At 42.7% G+C, this 16,772-nt stretch overlaps 1 protein-coding gene across 1 annotated transcript in view; it reads left to right on the top strand.

The window, feature by feature from the left end:
* Window positions 1–16,772, top strand: part of LOC111160520 (mitogen-activated protein kinase kinase kinase 21) — a 53,558-nt gene that overhangs the window by 20,674 nt on the left and 16,112 nt on the right. Inside the window, exons 4-6 of the mRNA XM_022523677.1 lie at window positions 895–1,070; window positions 8,890–9,130; window positions 16,594–16,716. Coding sequence (XP_022379385.1) covers window positions 895–1,070; window positions 8,890–9,130; window positions 16,594–16,716 — 540 coding nt within the window. The remainder of the gene's footprint in view (window positions 1–894; window positions 1,071–8,889; window positions 9,131–16,593; window positions 16,717–16,772) is intronic.

The raw sequence follows: 16,772 nt of genomic DNA, 5'->3' as shown, positions 1-16,772 counted from the left end.
CATGATCCCGGGCTCCTGGGATCGAGCCCCGGATCAGGCTCCCTGCTTAGTGGAGAGCCTGCTTCTCCCTCTCCCACACCCCCTGCTTGTGTTCCCTCTCTTGCTGTGTCCCCCCCCCCTCTGTTAAATAAATAAATGAAATGAAAAAAAGTAATTTCTAGGATTCTAATATACAAATGCTTGTAAGCAACTATACTGTTTTATGAATTAGAAACCTTTTCTTCACTCTAAGATGTAAGGTAAAGTACTGAGGGATTAAGTTACTTTTTAAAAACCCATCTAGTTGTATCAGTGACTCGGTTATGTACAAAATTTGGACAACTGGTAATGAAGTTTTCACCAAGTACACCAGTAGCACTCAAAGACAGAGCTTAGTTGGTTCCATTCTGCTATTTTAAATTCTACCTCATGATCAAAAATGTTTTATGATCCTAACCAGCACGGTTTTGCCATGACCTTATCTATTTCATTCTTGTCTTTTAAAAATTAACTGACTCCTTTTGCAAGCAGCTAATTACCTTCCTTCATTATTAGGCCATTTCTTAGAACCTCTCTTGTGATTATAACCTTTTAGAAACTTTAGTTTTCTTGGGTCAAGTTCTAGAACTCTGCACCTGTACATCCCCTGGCTAGAGCAGCCTAGGCTCCTGAAACAGAGTTCACTGTAAGGCATGAACGGCCCACACCCACATATTAACGTCCTAGAAGATAAACAACAGGAGCCTTATCTAATAGTAAATATTATGCATGCCACCGACCTGGTCACTGTGTAGAATAAAACTTTCAAAACCATTATCAGTTGGCTTTTAAAATCTCCAGCAGACACCATCAGCATGGGCTGATAATCCAAACTATGCTGAGAAATGGAATTAATGTGGTTCTTGTTGATTTTAGAGTGCTGGCAACAAGACCCCCACATTCGTCCTTCATTTGCCTTAATTCTTGAACAACTGACAGCTATTGAAGGGACGGTTATGACCGAAATGCCTCAAGAATCTTTTCATTCCATGCAAGATGACTGGAAGCTGGAAATTCAACAAATGTTCGATGAACTGAGAACAAAGGAGAAGGTGAGCAATCTGTCGTTGCGTAATGTACCCACATTTGTGAAGATTATGGAAAACATTTTATTAGGGGAATTTTTAAAAAGTAAAACAAATTTTTAAAAAGAAGAGAATAGCATACTAAGCCCTTTGGATAAATTAACCAACTTCAGTAATTGTCAATATTTTGTCATTTTGTTCATCTTTTTTCCCATTATCATCATTTTTTAAAAATGGGGTACCTTAAATTAAATCCTCGACTCATGTCATTTTACCTTTAAGTCCTCAATATGCATCTCTAACTGGTAAGAATTTTAGAAATAACTTTTTTGCCATTATTACCTTAAAAAGCAATTGCAATTCTTGGTATCTCATAATATTCTATATTCAGTAGTCACATTTTGTCTGAAAGTGTCTTTTTGTATGGTGACTCACATAATACAGCTAAAAAAAAAAATGAAAGGTGTCTTTTTACAGTTTTTGGTTAAAGCCTTTTTTTATGCTAGCCCTCCTCCTCCCCAACCCCCCTCCCCTACACCCAACCTTTTATCTCCAAAGCATTGCTTTGTCAGAGAAACTGGGAGAGTGTGTAATTTTTGAACTTTTAATATGATGAGTTAAGCTCTGGTTGGTTTGTATATTTTAAGAAGCAGCACAAAATAAACATACATGTTAAACGTGGCAAGGCTGCCACCATGTGCAGTGACACGTGAGACAGGAGGGCACACGGGATCAGAAGGCAGATGGTTGGGGAGTGAGTTCAGGTCGCATGGTCCCCCCTGGTGACGGACCAGGCTTACAGCCCTGAAGGACCCACCGTCACGGACTGCCGGGCTCTGTGCTACAGCAGCAGTCCTCACTTTTTTAAAGACACCTTTGTAGCACTTGAGTGTTTCCATGAATCAAGGTTTATTCTGCTTGAGTGTGTAATTGTTCAACAGGTTAAATTCTGTTGTATGTGCAGTCAGTGTCCGGACAAAGTCCAACATTGCAGGCTCTCGCTAACCTTTATGAAGCCGTGTCATTGTTCAGGGAGGAATTTTTATGCCTCATACATTTGTGATTCTAAAATGGTAGAATTCTCTTGAAGAAGGCGGTAGTGCTTTGCTCAATAGAGTCCACGGGCCCATTCCTGTTTACCCCACGGTAAAGCTACTTGGCCTTCTGTAGCGGGCTGTGTTACATCTCTAGACTTTTACATCTCAAAGGCCTGCAGTCAGCCCAAGTGCAAAGGTCAGGGCAGGAGCGGGACTAGCAAGTTGTGGTGTGAGTATATGTGCGTAAGCCTTTCTTGAGTTAGAGAAACTATTGCCACAGTATTGTGGCGATACCAAGACAACGTAGGCCCACATTCTGCTCTTGAGCCGCTGACGTCTACCGTTGTCTTGCTGAACTGGGAATTTATACAAGGCTTGTCGTAGGTATTCCCCAAGGTGCAACTTGTTTTCTTAAAAATACATGTAATTTAAAAATGTGTCTATGGGGACGTTGGTCTCAATTTCAAGGTTACATTTTGTTATTGTTTTGTTTTCCCCAGCAAATGTGTTGACTGTGCACTGTGGGCTGGGAGCAGTGTTAGAGTCCTGGGGTACAAAGAGGGATATGACAGTCTGTATCCTCGAGGTCCTTAGAAGGCCAGGCTAGGGATTTGGGATCTCACTGACAAGTTTTTAAGACGGGCCGGCTATGTATCTTGGCATCCCTTTCCCAAGAGACACTGAAGTCAGAACCTACTCTTCAAATTTAAATTAAATTAAATTAAAAAAATAAAAAATAAAATAAAATAATTAAATTTTTTTTTAATAATGGGATTGCTGTTCTCATAGCTATCCAGACTAGAGTTCTTGGAAGATGTTTCTGGTGGTCTCCTATGTGACAGAGCCCATCAGTGGGAATCCCTGCCCTCGTCCCCGTGGTCCTCACTCACCGCCTCCCTGCTGCTCCCCTCACCACCACTTCCGGTGCAGATCTGAGCATCCTCCTTCAATGGCCAGTCCCTTTCCTTATGAATTTCCTTTGTCCTGACAGATTTAGGACACTTTGTCACAATCATACTGAATTAATTTTGGTTCCTCTGATGCCATGCTCTTGACCGTAGGTCTTGGTGTAAATTCTCTTCTCTGTCCAGAAGACTGTCCCCTCCCTCACTTTTGGTCCCACTTCATGGGTGCCGGCTCCTTGACGGTTAGTGCTGCCCAGCTCTGTTCTCTTACCGGGACTCACTGGATGGACTGTGTCCTGGCATCCCACATCTCCCTCGTCAGGGCTGTGCTGAGTCCTGCCGGATTACCGTTCGCATGCTTCATTGTCCTTGGTTTGCCTTTTCTGCTTGGCAGTGAGTTTGTCTGCTGTGCTGCCCCGTTCTTGCTCATTTCTATCCACAGCACTGAAAAAAGTACTCAGCACAAGGCAGATAGGAGGTAAATTAACCTGCATAATATTTTTTAATATGCTCCTATTATCCTTATCACATTATTCCTGTAAAAGGGAATTTAAAAGGTGTATTATAAGCCTGTTTTGAGTCTTGTGCCATCGAAGCGGTGTACAACTCCGCTGTCTGACTTCTGCTAGTATGTTCTTGAGAGAGTCCCACACGCATGCACAGGGAAATTTTTGTTGTTCACGTCAGCGTGGTTTGTGAGAACGAAAACCTGGGAACAGCCTCCGTCCGTATCCCTAACAGCGAAGAGACACCCCAACCGCTGTGTATTGATTCAGTGGAAATCTGCAAACTAGTTAAAACCAATGAATTCTAGCTGCATGTTTCAACGTGGAGAAATCTCAAACAGAAGATGGAGCGGAAAAAGCAAGTTGCGGAAAAATAGTTACATTAGATGCCATTTACGTACGTTTACAAAACACCACCACTCAGATGTACAAAAAGACTGAAGGTACAGATAAGGGAAGGACAGAAAGCAGCTGAGGCTTAGCAGATCTGCAGGGGGGAAGGGAGAAGATTAGAGTCCCTGCATGTCAGCCTGCAGCAGACCTGAGATGGATCAGCTTAAAAACTTAGCATCTGGGGGGGCGCCTGGGTGGCTCAGTGGGTTAAAGCCTCTGCCTTCGGCTCAGGTCATGATTCCAGGGTCCTGGGATCCAGCCCCGCATCAGGCTCTCTTGCTCAGTGGGGACTCTGCTTCCCTTCCTCTCTCTGTCTGCCTCTCTGCCTACTTGTGATCTCTGTCTGTCAAATAAATAAAATCTTTAAAAAACAAATAAAAAACTTAGCATCTCTTAAATATTGATGGTGAGTGCATGGTTATTTGCTATTTTAATTGTAGTATATTTTAAATATTTCATGATTTTAAATGATTATAATAAAGACTAAAGAGAAATATGTAAACTGTTAGTCATTTTTTCCCCTAAAGTCATTTTTTTCAAGTAGTAAATGTGTAGGTAATTCAGTCCCTTCTTAGATCTTTCAGTATTTTGTGAGTTTAAAAATATAAAACAGGCAGGGACGCCTGGGTGGCTCAGTTGGTTAAGCGGCTACCTTTGGCTCAGGTCATGGTTCCAGGGTCCTGGAATCGAGTCCCACATTGGGCTCCTTGCTCGGCGGGGAGCCTACTTCTCTCTCTGCCTGCCTCTCCCCTTGCTCTCTCTCTCTCTCTCTGACAAATAAATAAAAATATTTTAAAAAATATAGAAAACAGGCTAATGCAACCTTAGATGGTGGGTTTGATTGTCAGCACTGGGTTTTAAAGAGCCCCACAAGGAAGATGGCCTGAAAAGCAGGGAAGGACCTGGGAACCCATCCAGTGTGGGCAAAGAACAGTAGGGGTACCAAAGGGGGTGGTGCTTTGGGGGGCTACCCTGGAATACTGGAGGATCTTGAAATGGGGGGACTATGCTTCCTGTTGTTTCAGAGTTTGGAAGTAGGACTTCCCAGGTGAAAGCTCCCAGGATTTAAACGTCTCAGAACCACCAACTTTCTGACACTTAGAGCCCACAGTGACAGTGGTGGGGCAGACTGTGTTCAGCTTCCTTCCCTCCGGGGATGCAAGCGTCCCAGCCCCAAGGGGATATCTCAACAGGATTCTAAAAAGTGTGACAGACCCCCGGCCCTTTTGTCAATACACATTTGTAGCAGAGAGCCAAAATCTTTAGCAGTCCAGCAAAGTGGTGACTGGAGCCCGGCAGCTGGCTGGAATCAGGGCTCTACCATTTGCTGACCCAGGGCTCCCCCGCCCACCGTCACGGGAAGGCTGCTGTCTCCCGGGGGTGCCGGGAAACTCACAGAGTGCTAGGTGCAGAGTGCTCAGAGCAGTGCCCAGCACTTGGCAAGTGCTGAGGAAAGTGGTGGTTTTAATTCGAACCCAAGCAGGTGCCAGCAGCCACACCATTCCCTGGGCCAGACAGGCAGGAAACTGGGCTCCCCTGAGCAATAAAATGCTTGAAAATGACCTGACCGGGTTTCTCGGTAAATCTTACGTTGAGTCGAAGGATCACTTTCTGTGATATTATTACTACGTTTTTTGGGAAACTTTAATACATTTTGTTGACTTAGTGTAATAGAGAAAATACTGACTTTTTTTTTCTTTTTACACTTTACCAAATTGTTCTCGGGAATTCCAAGATTAGATGTTTAAATAGCAAAAATAAAAAAGATTTGGGGCATGGGAGTGGACTTTGAAGAAAAATAAAAGAAATCACAGGATTTACAATTTAGAGGTGATATTATTAATAATGCTGATTTTTATTTATTTCACTTATTTATTTTAAATTGTTGATAATTATTTATGACACCGCAGGGTAGAAGCATACCCAGTGAGTTAATTGTTACTATGTATGTGGTATAAAAGTCAAGAAGCGTGCTTCAGGAATGCATGTCTGCTCTTTCACCATTCTGGGGCTTTATAGTAGTTTCTTTATTATTCTTTGGGTACACTTCGGAGCTATCCTCTGGAGGAACCTTTGCTTTTTCTCCCTATATTCTTTCGGTGCGGTGCCCCTTGAAAATACAGCATTCATGTCATCTCGTGAGCCTCTGACTAAAATTAAAGAGAATATTTAATGCTTTCTTTTTGTCCTCAGAGGTTTCTAACTGTGTCTTTTTAGACAGAGTCAAAGGCACAGCGTACGTGCACTATCTCCCTTTCTTATTCACTGATTGCTTAAGGTAGGAGGCGTCAGACTTGGAATTAATGGTCAGTAACTTGGCGTGCTCTGCGTTACTCAGTAAACTGCAGCCTCCACACATAGCCGTTCCTCCCTAAATTCCTGGCCTCTTATCTTCATGGGTCCGTCTTTGTGCATTGGGTGGCAGCATGCACCTGTTTTTGAAGCACTATTAGAAGGCATGTCACCGTTAATGATTAACATCCACTGCCAGGAATCCGGGTTTGCCATTACTAGAATGGCCCGTGCCAAGCAATTAAACAAATATTACTGCCTAGAAATCTCAGCAACCAAAAGAATTTTTGTGTGTGGTTCATAATTTCAGTGTATTCAAAGGGGTTCTAAAACCCCAGGCCTTTTTTTGTCTTTTACTTTTGAATGTTTTTTTTAAATTTATTCAGAAGGAAGAGTACTTTGGCTGCTTTCTTTTTGATCTTTTTATTTTTTCTCTTGCGAAGTCTTGGGCAAGGGATTTTTTTTTTTTTTTTTTTTTTAATTTGTAAAGCCATTGCCGGGGATTCACATTTTAGCCTGGGGACCTGGAATTAAGCATGGTTCCTTCTTCAGGTTTTGTAGGAGTAACACACAAAATACCTAATTGAATTTGCTGCCCTTATCTGTTCCTCATGCCATTTCATTTCGCAATAGTTAATTGGATTGTTATCAACACCACTGAAAAGTCCTATCTTAAGAAAAGAGCAGATAGTAATGAGTTAGACATTGGAAGTTGACTGGAAGGTGTCCTCTGTCCCCAAATAGACGATGGTAATATCTCCAGTTTGGACAAACTGGTTGGAGAAGTCCATCAATTAAATAACAGATTCCAGGATTTTTTTTCTAATATGTACTATTTTCTTTTTTTTTTTCCTTTTCTTGTAATAAATAGTAATTTATGTCCGGAGTAATGTAATTAAAAAAATACTGGTCTGCTTGTAAATAAGAAGCAGTTGGTACATATCACCAGAAGTGACTTGAATTGCCCTAGTTGGTTTTAAGTAAATTTTTGCTTTTGCAATTTTATGAAGTTTGTTTAGAAAAAAATAAATTTAAAGAATGTTTCAAAGGTGAATTTCAGCCCACTTTGGTCAATACAGTAAATTCAGGATTAGTTTGATCTGATTAATTTTTTGTTTCGTTTTTTTAGAGCTCTCTAGTCTCTTCTTGATATTACGATGTTTATTTGTGGAAGGAGGGTCTTCTGTGTTTTCCTCTATGATAATGGTACCAATGAATAACCTCCAAATATTCTTTGAGCCCACCTGCAAAAAGTCCAAGGGACTAGTGGACTTCAGTCAACCTGTTAGTCCCATAGTTCAGCTCTGGTTTCTCCCAGGCGCTTTGTTTTGTAGTGTCCTTTCATGCGTCAGTGTTCCTGAGGTGGGCTGTGCAAAGTGGCCTGCTTATAAACGTGCGCCATGTCTGCCCGATGCTCAGAGCTCCCGGCCCGAAGCTCCACCTGAGAAGGCGTCTACGGTTTCTAACAAAGATCTTGGTTTTAGGATGGTCTACGATTAAATTCTCTGGAGCAGTGTAAATGAAAGCTTGCAAATGCCTTGATTTCTGTGTGAGAGCTTGATTTAGTAGCAGGTAATCAAGGAGAGAAAGTAGCTCAGCCCTGAAAAGACCATTTATGTCTCTGGTGAAGGACGGATCATGTTATAGAAATGAAAAAAGAATGGAAGTGTGATTTGAAAACTTTGTAGAGCTCTTGGTTTTACTATTGAATACTTTTTCCTAATAGGAACAAAAGTACAGTTGACCCTTGAATGACATGGGTTTGAACTATGTGGGTCCACTTATACATGGCTTTTTCCAATAAATACAGCGCTGTGAATGTATTTTCTCTTCATTTTGTTAATAACATTTTCTTTTCTCTAGTTTAGTTTGTTGTAAGAATACACTGTCTGATGCATACAACATACAGAATACATGTTAATAGACTATGTCCTCACTAAGGCTTCAGTAGGCTGTGATTAGTGGTTAAGTTTTTGGGGAGTCAAAAGTTATTTATAGATTTTAGATGGCACGGTGGGGGGAGGGTCAGTGCTCCTAAAACCATGTTGTTCAAGGATTAACTATATGCTTCAATTCATAGATTTTTCTATAACGTTAAATAATTCTGAAACCCAACCAAGAGGAAGCTAGACTCTAGTCAGGAGGCACTGGGGCAGCGGGATGTTGTGAGCTCATACATGAGATCTGCCTGTAACGTGATAGTTTGCATTCACCCACGGGGTCCTAAAAAGTTCATTTCCCATTGACTTATTTTAGAGATGCTCATTTTCAATTCTGATGGGCCTCCAGCTGACTTTGAACACATCAGCTTTGTTTTTCCTTTAACCTCGCCTCCATGATGTTTCAATCTCTATGCAAATTCTTAAAGACTTTGGGCTTTATTTGGAAAAAGATCGTTCCCACCTATATTTTGTTGCTCCACGTTAATGTACATTTTGTATGTCAGGTGATTTATAAAGGCCAGAGATGAGAGAGAAATGTTCAAATCAGCTGTAAAAAATCTGTGATGCCTTTTGAAGACCAAAGGCTGAGAGCACTTGATGGAACCCATGCAAGGCTTTAGCTGTCGTCTAAGTGCTGTGCTAGAAAGATCTCCGCTCTGACTGTCCTGACTGCCAGGGGATCTGTCCCAGGAGGACTGGAGGGGCCAGGGGGTGGGCTGAAGGGCAGGAGCCCCTGCTTCTCGCTCACAGCAGGTGTGCTCTCTGCCCAGGAGCTGCGGTCCCGAGAGGAGGAGCTGACCCGAGCCGCACTCCAGCAGAAGTCCCAGGAGGCGCTGCTCAGGCGGCGGGAGCAGCAGCTCGCGGAGCGGGAGATTGACGTGCTGGAGCGGGAGCTCAACATTTTGATATTCCAGTTAAACCAGGAGAAGCCCAATGTCAAGAAGAGGAAGGGAAAGTTCAGGAGAAGTCGACTGAAGCTCAAAGATGGCCATCGAATCAGTTTACCTTCAGGTATGATTTTCGTCCTCCTGTTTCATAAGAGTTTTGAATGTCAGCCCCGAAGTCGGCTTTGCTTCTCTAACACCGGGAAGAGTGGGAGACTTGAGATTGCAAAACATTACGTGAAGGGCGCCTGGGGGGCTCTGTCAGTTAAGCATCTGCCTCCTTTGGCTCAGGTAGTGATCCCAGGATCCTGGGATCAAGTCCTGCCTCAGGCTCCCTGCTCAGTGCAGAGTCTGCTTCTCCCTCTGCCCCTCTCCCCTGCTTGTGATCTCTCTTTCTCTCTCTCTCTCTTTCAAATAAAGGAATAAAATCTTAAGAGTATAAATTGAAAAAAAAAAAACCCACATTACTTGAATAAGTATCTTCACTTGTTTGCTTCAGTTCGTGGTCATAACATAATGACCCAACTCATGGTCACGTTCACGTGCGAAAAGCATCAGTCGTGCCTTACAGCACATTGTGTCCTGAGAAGTTAGCTCTGGGTGTGCTTGGCTGTAAATGGATTCATAGATTTACTCCTTTTGAAATTAAAGGAGAATTCCTTTTTAGTTCATGGCACTGAACCAGCATTGCATGGCGTGGTGAAAAATTCCTGAACAACAGAATTACTGCTAGTTCGTTACTTAGTTGCTTCCACAAAGATCTACGATGTCATCTGGTAACTAAGTTTACTTGAGGCATTGAAGATGCTATTCGCAGCTTCAACAAAATACATCGAGTACTTTAATTGTTTGCCTGTCATCTCTACATTTACTGGTTCATTTTTATACCTCCTGGATTTTAAAACATTGTGACAGTTTTAAACGTTGTAATACGTTAGAAGAAACTAAACAGAATAGAAAATAGCAAACATAGATCAGTTTGTAAAATTACATTCTTTAATATACATGGTATACTTGATTTAAGGAAAAACCGCATCCCCCTTCCCCCACCACCATACTTTGTGATTCTCCTAATACTGGGGAAGAATGGTGACATGGTGACGGAATGAGAGCTGGCTGCATTTTCATGGAATGTGCACTAAATATCTATTTATCTGTTCTCCTTATGTCTCCACTTCTCCCTGTATATTATGGAGTCCCTTTAAGGATGCTAATGTTGTCCTAAGCTGTTTGTTAATGGCATGGAAACTGATTTTAAATAGCTGTATCAATAGCTTGGTTTTATATGTAAAGTATGTATAAATTGTCTTGTAAAATTGCTAATTACAAAGTACTGGAAGGCTTGCAAAACAATGTGATCTTCCAGGTTATTGCAGAAACCCTCAGTTGATCAGAAAATCGCTGATATGTGGCCGTCAGTATACAGTATACATTATTGATTATTTGGTTTACTGAAGTGAGGATAGGCTGTGGCTCCTTACTCATTTTATACCTGACCTCTCTGGGGGAGAAAAAAATATACTTTTTCAGGTTCTCTTCTGATGTTTGCTTTTTAGCCAAAGGGTAACTTGGGGGACCATGGACTGTGCTATTTTGTATGTCAGACATAATTTAAAATAGCCTATTTTATTTATGATGAGGCTTCTGCTTTCAAGTGTAGATGATAGAAAAATCCAGAGAAGCACTCCATGTGCATTTTCTCGAGTTCTTAGCTATAGCAGCCTTCTATCTGTGTGGTGACTATGTTACCCTGATTACAATTCACTGATTCGGGAGCTGGCCAATAAGAAGTTGATGGAGAATAAATTTGGGAGAAAAAAATTAAATCATTCCACGGATCCTTTCATCTTCAGCGGCCAGATGATTAAAGTACATATCTCAGGATTCCTGAGTTCACTTTTGCTCCTGCTTTTCTTCTCAAATCGTGTTTGGCCAATATTCATATTCATTCCAAGGAGATTGAGTGCATTTGACTATTTTTAGATTTATATTATTTTATATTTTATATAGTATATATAAATACCTATTTTTTAATATTTTATATATTATATTGTATATTATATACATTTAGATTTCTATTATTCCTGAATTGCACTATTTGGCTTTTCTCTCTCTGAGAATTTTAGTTACACATTTATTTACCTCGTGGCACTTAATAAATGATTCCATTTAAAACCATATCCCCCAAAACCTGCTATAATCGGAATCCACCTGAAGGAATGAAATTCAGTTGCTGTGATTTAGTATGGTATGTACCTCTTCTGGCCACAAGGTGGTGCTACATTGTTGTCACACTGTTACCACCATGGAAACTGTTTTTGTTTAGAATCCCCCAACTCGGGTGCCTGAGTGGCTCAGTTGGTTGAGTGACTGCCTTCAGCTCAGGTCATGATCCTGGAGTCCTGGGATCGAGTCCCGCATCAGGCTCCCAGCTCCACGGGGAGTCTGCTTCTCTCTCTGACCTTCTCCTCGCTCATGCTCTCTCTCACTGTCTCTCTCTTCTCTCAAATAAATAAATAAAATGTTTAAAAAAAATTATTAAAAAAAAAAAAGAATCCCCCAACTCTTTGTACACACACACACATACACAGACACACACACAATTTACTTGCACAATGTCCCAAAGCAGGATACATATCCAAAGATTCAAGGAGAAGAATGAACCCTAACAATACTTATTTTTCTCCTTTGGGAATTTGGCTTAGTATAGAAGTAAAAGCAGTTACTCATGCCTTAAGTTCAAGAAAGTTACTGTCTGCTAGAAATTTCCTTGAGTTACCAAATGTTAGTACTACTGAATGGTACACTACTAAGGAAGAAACACTGGCAGTAGGTTGAATGGCAGTGACACTTTCCTTTCAGTGTACCAAATCCCTCCAACCTCTTGCAGGAATTTTCTCCATGTTCAACTAGCATAAAAATTTTCTCAGAAACATATCTGAGACTCCTACAGACTGGTTTTTGGTATCTGTGCCTGTGCCTCTTTCATAACCTTGTTATTAAGTGTGAATAGTTATCGCAGCATAATTTTGTCCTTAAGAATCACTGAGGATAACTTTTGTCTTATTGCTGTTTATAGCTATGATGACGTACTGCTAGAAAACTCAACTGTAGTTCCTCGCACTGGCAATCCTTCATGGAGCCCTGACCAAATAAGGATAGATGCTTATAAAAGGAGGAAACATAATCTAAGACAAGAGTTTTTAAGTTATATTTTATGAATTCTTGGAATCTGTAGGAAGAAAACGTGATCGTGGTAGATATTTTCCTATTGTGACCACTTTCTATCATTCACTCTGCATTATGCTTATCTTAAACCAAAGTTATGTTTTTAGAACATATAAAACAAGGCCAAGAGGCTTTGAAGCCTTCAGAAGTTGGTAGGTTTCTGAAACTATGGCGTTCCAATTTCAGCCACTCAGCGATGCCGAAAGCCCGCCCAGTCATCTGCCTCGTGTGCAAATGTGAGAGTCAGTGCATGCACACGCAAATGCGACTACTTTCAGGGCCAAAACGATCATTCCCGCTGAGACTATCATGACACATTGCCAATAAAAGTATTAGTGTAGGTTTTACCCCAAAGCCTGTGGACCTCACGATAACCTGCCATGAGAAAACTGTTCTCTCAAGTTCAAAGAAAAATAACACCAGCCTGTTTCCTAAATGCATAATGGGGACAGAGTCAACCTTTCTCCACTTTATAGGGACAAGGATATTTATAATAAAAAGCATTTTATGTTTAAAAAGATCAAGAGTGCCCTTTTTTTGAGAGAGAGAAATTAGGGTTTTTTTTTTTTTTTTTTTAGAAAATCAGAAGCACTCTGAAGCTTAGGTATCATTGAAATCCAGTTTTGTGTCTTTGCTACTCCTCCTTGGTCTTACTGACGTTCTGTGCCAGTTACCCTGCCATCATCTGTTCCCCTTGGTCTCTGGTTCACATGCTGTCACTTGGTTCTCTAGTTCTGAGGATGGCAAGAACACACCCGCTTTTGGCCCTCCTGTTCTGAGGGCTGGCGTCTCCTGGACGATTTTTTTCCAGAATGTTCTGACATGTCACGGGGCTAGCTGAACCTTCACAAAGTACTTCAATCTAAAATAAACTCTTTTGTGTCTATGGGTAAGGGTAATTCTTTCTTTTACTTTTCCCCCCTCCCCCACCAAATCCAGTCCGTCACCATGTCCTGCTAAACTGCTCTCTTGCATCCATTCTCCACTTAGGTCAGATCTTTCATTTTTCTTACTTGGTAGACGGGAGGAGCCGCCTACCTGCTCCTTCATTTCCCCTCGCTTTGTCTTCCAAACCACCGCGCACCCTGCTAGCTACATTCCAGCCATCAACCGTAAGCTCCAGTTTGATTCTACTGCAAAACCTTACACCGCTTTCTTGTACCATGATCAAGTAGCAGGGATTACGAGAAAATAAACAGGATTTCTGCCCTTATGTTATTTATAATCTTAAGCAGAGAAAATATTGACTCAGCAAAGATTTCCTTAGTAGCTTTTCTGGGCGGGGCAGTGTGCCAGCCCGCAGTGGGGTGCTGCCGTGGTGGAGGTTTCTGGCCCCTGCCCCAAGAGCTGACGTTGTCCTGGGGCAGGGGAATGAGACCAAAGCAAATAATTAAATACTCATTTACTCACTAAGATTATGAACTACGATGAGAGAAGGGTCATATGACAGTGATTAGCTGAAAGGTGTCACCTGCTCTAAGGAGAGCATAGAAGTCATCCTAACGAGGTAACATTTAAAATGAGACTTGAGGGGCGCCTGGGTGGCTCAGTGGGTTAAGCCTCTGCCTTCAGCTCAGGTCATGATCTCAGGGTCCTGGGATCGAGCCCCGCATCGGGCTCTCTGCTCAACGGGGAGCCTGCTTCCCCATCTCTCTCTGCCTGCCTCTGCCTGCTTATGATCTCTCTCTCTGGCAAATAAATAAATAAAATCTAAAAATAAAAAAAAAAATAAAATGAGACTTGAAGTTAGGAATTGACTGAATACAGAGGAGGAGGAAGAGAACAGGCAGCGAGCACAGGCAGAGAAGGCTTGGTTCCTTCCAGGAACTAAAAAAGACCACTGTGGTTTGTCCGGGGGCAGCCCCCCATCCATTCTGTGCAGCCCACAAAACGGTTCAATGGTTTATGCACTTTTAAACACTCGAAAAGAAGACCAATATGTCATGGCATGTGAACATGATATGAAATTTAAATTGCCATTTCCATAAATAAAGTTGTATTGGAACACATGTATGTATCGTGTACGACCAATTGCTCACGAGATCGGCAGATTTGAGTACCTGTAACAGAGGCCATGTGGCCCACAGTGTTTAAAACATTTCCTCTGTGTCACTTTACAGTAAAGTTTGCTGACCCCCCAGTTCAGACCACAGCAAGTGACGGGAGAACAGGGCAGCAGGAGGTGGGAGGCACGAAGAACCCAGACTCAGATTTGAGGGCCCTACACGGCATGTAACAACTTTGATCTCTGTCACTTAAGTAATGCAGAACCTTTGAAGACTTGTCAGCAGGGGGATGCTGTGGGCTGGCATACATTTTTAAAATGCATCTGGCTGCTGTGAGCTAGACCCGAGGGACCCAGGGCAGACACGGGAAGCTGGGAAGGGAGCTGCGGCAGCTCCTCCAGCGCGGCATGGCAGTGGCAGTGGTGGGCGGAGAACAGAAAGAGTCACCGACATGCATCACTGCAGCTTCTGTCCCGAGCCCCGAGCCGAGTGTTCTCTATACTTTCTAGTTAATTGTTCAGCGCTGTCCTGCAGAGTAGAAATTGTGATTTACTTTCCATTTTTGTATGTGGAGACAACTGAGATGCCTCCTGAAAATTCATGTGGCTGCCAAGCGCAAGGCTGGGATTGACACACGGAGTCTGCTGCTTCCAGAAGCTGGCGTACAAGCTTCTCAACTAGAGCTCTCTGGTGAATCTGGAGCGCGGGACTGACACGATACGTTATGTGCGCTCAGATGCGGAGGGTCAGGGAGAAGAAGACAATGTTACACATTTCCGGATGCGCAGCAGGGACGAGCGGAGACACGTCTGACTGCCGGGTTCCAGCTCTTCCGCATGTCAAACACTAGGTGGTTCTTTCAAGTCCTTTAAAGTGTAAAGTACAGTCTTCTAAAAGGAAAATCATAGCTCTCTTGCCAATATGAAATGAACGCGTGTCAAAGATTTTTATCCAACTCGCCAATAATTAGGACAACCAGCTAAAATTGGTTTCAGTGGGAGTTTGAGGAGCTACATATCTATGGGCAGTTGAATAAGGAAACGTTAGAGTTAGATTTCTAGGTTAAATATAAACAGGGTTAGTGCCCAGTGTGGCCACAAGCCATAACCTTTGGGATTGTCTTTCACACCAGACAGAAATTGTTTGCATCACCACCAGACAGAACCTACCAGTTAACCTCTGCCCCCACCGAGCTGTAAAAACAGCCACTAGAAAATCCAAAGGTTCAGCCCCGCAGTGCACTGGAGTAATTTCTTTTACCTGCGCCTGAGGTTTTGATGACTTTCCAACAGCTGACAGAGTTCTCCCAGACACTCTCCTCTTCCACTCTGGTGACCGCTAATTCCTAGTCGTTGGCTGCAGTTTCATGACAGCTGTCCGTGTGACCGTTAGGTCCTAGGACTGTGGAATGCTTTTAACCGGGGCAAGGTTGGGGGAGTTTTCCTTGACCCTCTTAGGGTCCCCGTTTGGGTCTGAAAGTCAAACTGTCAAAGGTGGATTAATGGGGCGGGAAGCATAAAAAATTATTTAACATAAGTTTGATGTGACAGGGGAGACTTCATAAGGAAATGAAGACCTAAAGAAACAGACCGGAGTGTTCTTCTACTGGGTTTGATGAAGAGTAGACGGTTGTGGAGAAATGTAATAGGTTAAGGGAAGGTTTTGGGGAGTAGCATGTTCCAGACCCCCTAGAGCCAGCATTTTCTGTTTTAATTACCACAGCAGAGATGTGATGTATTGGTTGTTTCTGTCCAACAGTAGCAGAGATGAGCTCAGAGGGTTCCTTACCGGTTTGAGGTCCCTAGATGGTCTGTAGCAGAACCAGGACTCACTGAAATCCACAGTGTCTCCTCTTTCAAATTTGTTTTCCACTGTGTTAGACCACACCAAGGTCACGTTCCTTCCTAGAAGATGGTTAGGTTCTACAAGTACTCAGTAATGTCCCATTGGTCTGTGCCTGGGTGTCTGACTATACCTAACATATCCTAGACTCCGATTATTTTTTTGAAAGATTTTATTTATTCATGAGAGACAGAGGGAGGCAGAGGGAGGAGCAGACTCCCCGCTGAGCAGGGAGCCTGATGTGGGACTCGATTTCAGGACCCCAGGATCATGACCCGGGCTGAAGGTAGACACTCAACCGACTGAGCCACCCAGGCACCCTTGTAAACTCTGATTATTATTGACTCTCGAGCCCTGAATGGAAGATAAGAAGGAAACCAAGAAACAGACCCAGAGATACCTGCTTCTTACCCTCTGGCATATTTTGCTCTTATTGTTTTGTACTGACAAAGTGCCTGTGAATAGAGCCTAAAACCATGAACTCTCAATTCTCACTTCTTTGCCTGTCCAACAGACTTCCAGCATAAAATCACCGTCCAGGCCTCTCCCAACTTGGACAAACGGAAGAGTGTGAACAGCAACGGCTCCAGCCCACCCAGCAGCCCCACAGTTATCCCTCGGCTCCGAGCGATACAGCGTAAGCCTTCCCCCAGGGCACGGGGGCTCCTCTGGGGCTTTCTGTCCTTCACTGAC

Source organism: Enhydra lutris, unplaced genomic scaffold (assembly GCF_002288905.1).
Source record: "Enhydra lutris kenyoni isolate GAN:26980312 unplaced genomic scaffold, ASM228890v2 scaffoldscaffold76, whole genome shotgun sequence".
Classification (NCBI taxonomy): Eukaryota; Metazoa; Chordata; class Mammalia; order Carnivora; family Mustelidae; genus Enhydra; species Enhydra lutris.
Note: the sequence above shows the minus strand (reverse complement) of the source record. Positions and strands in the feature narration are given on the sequence as shown.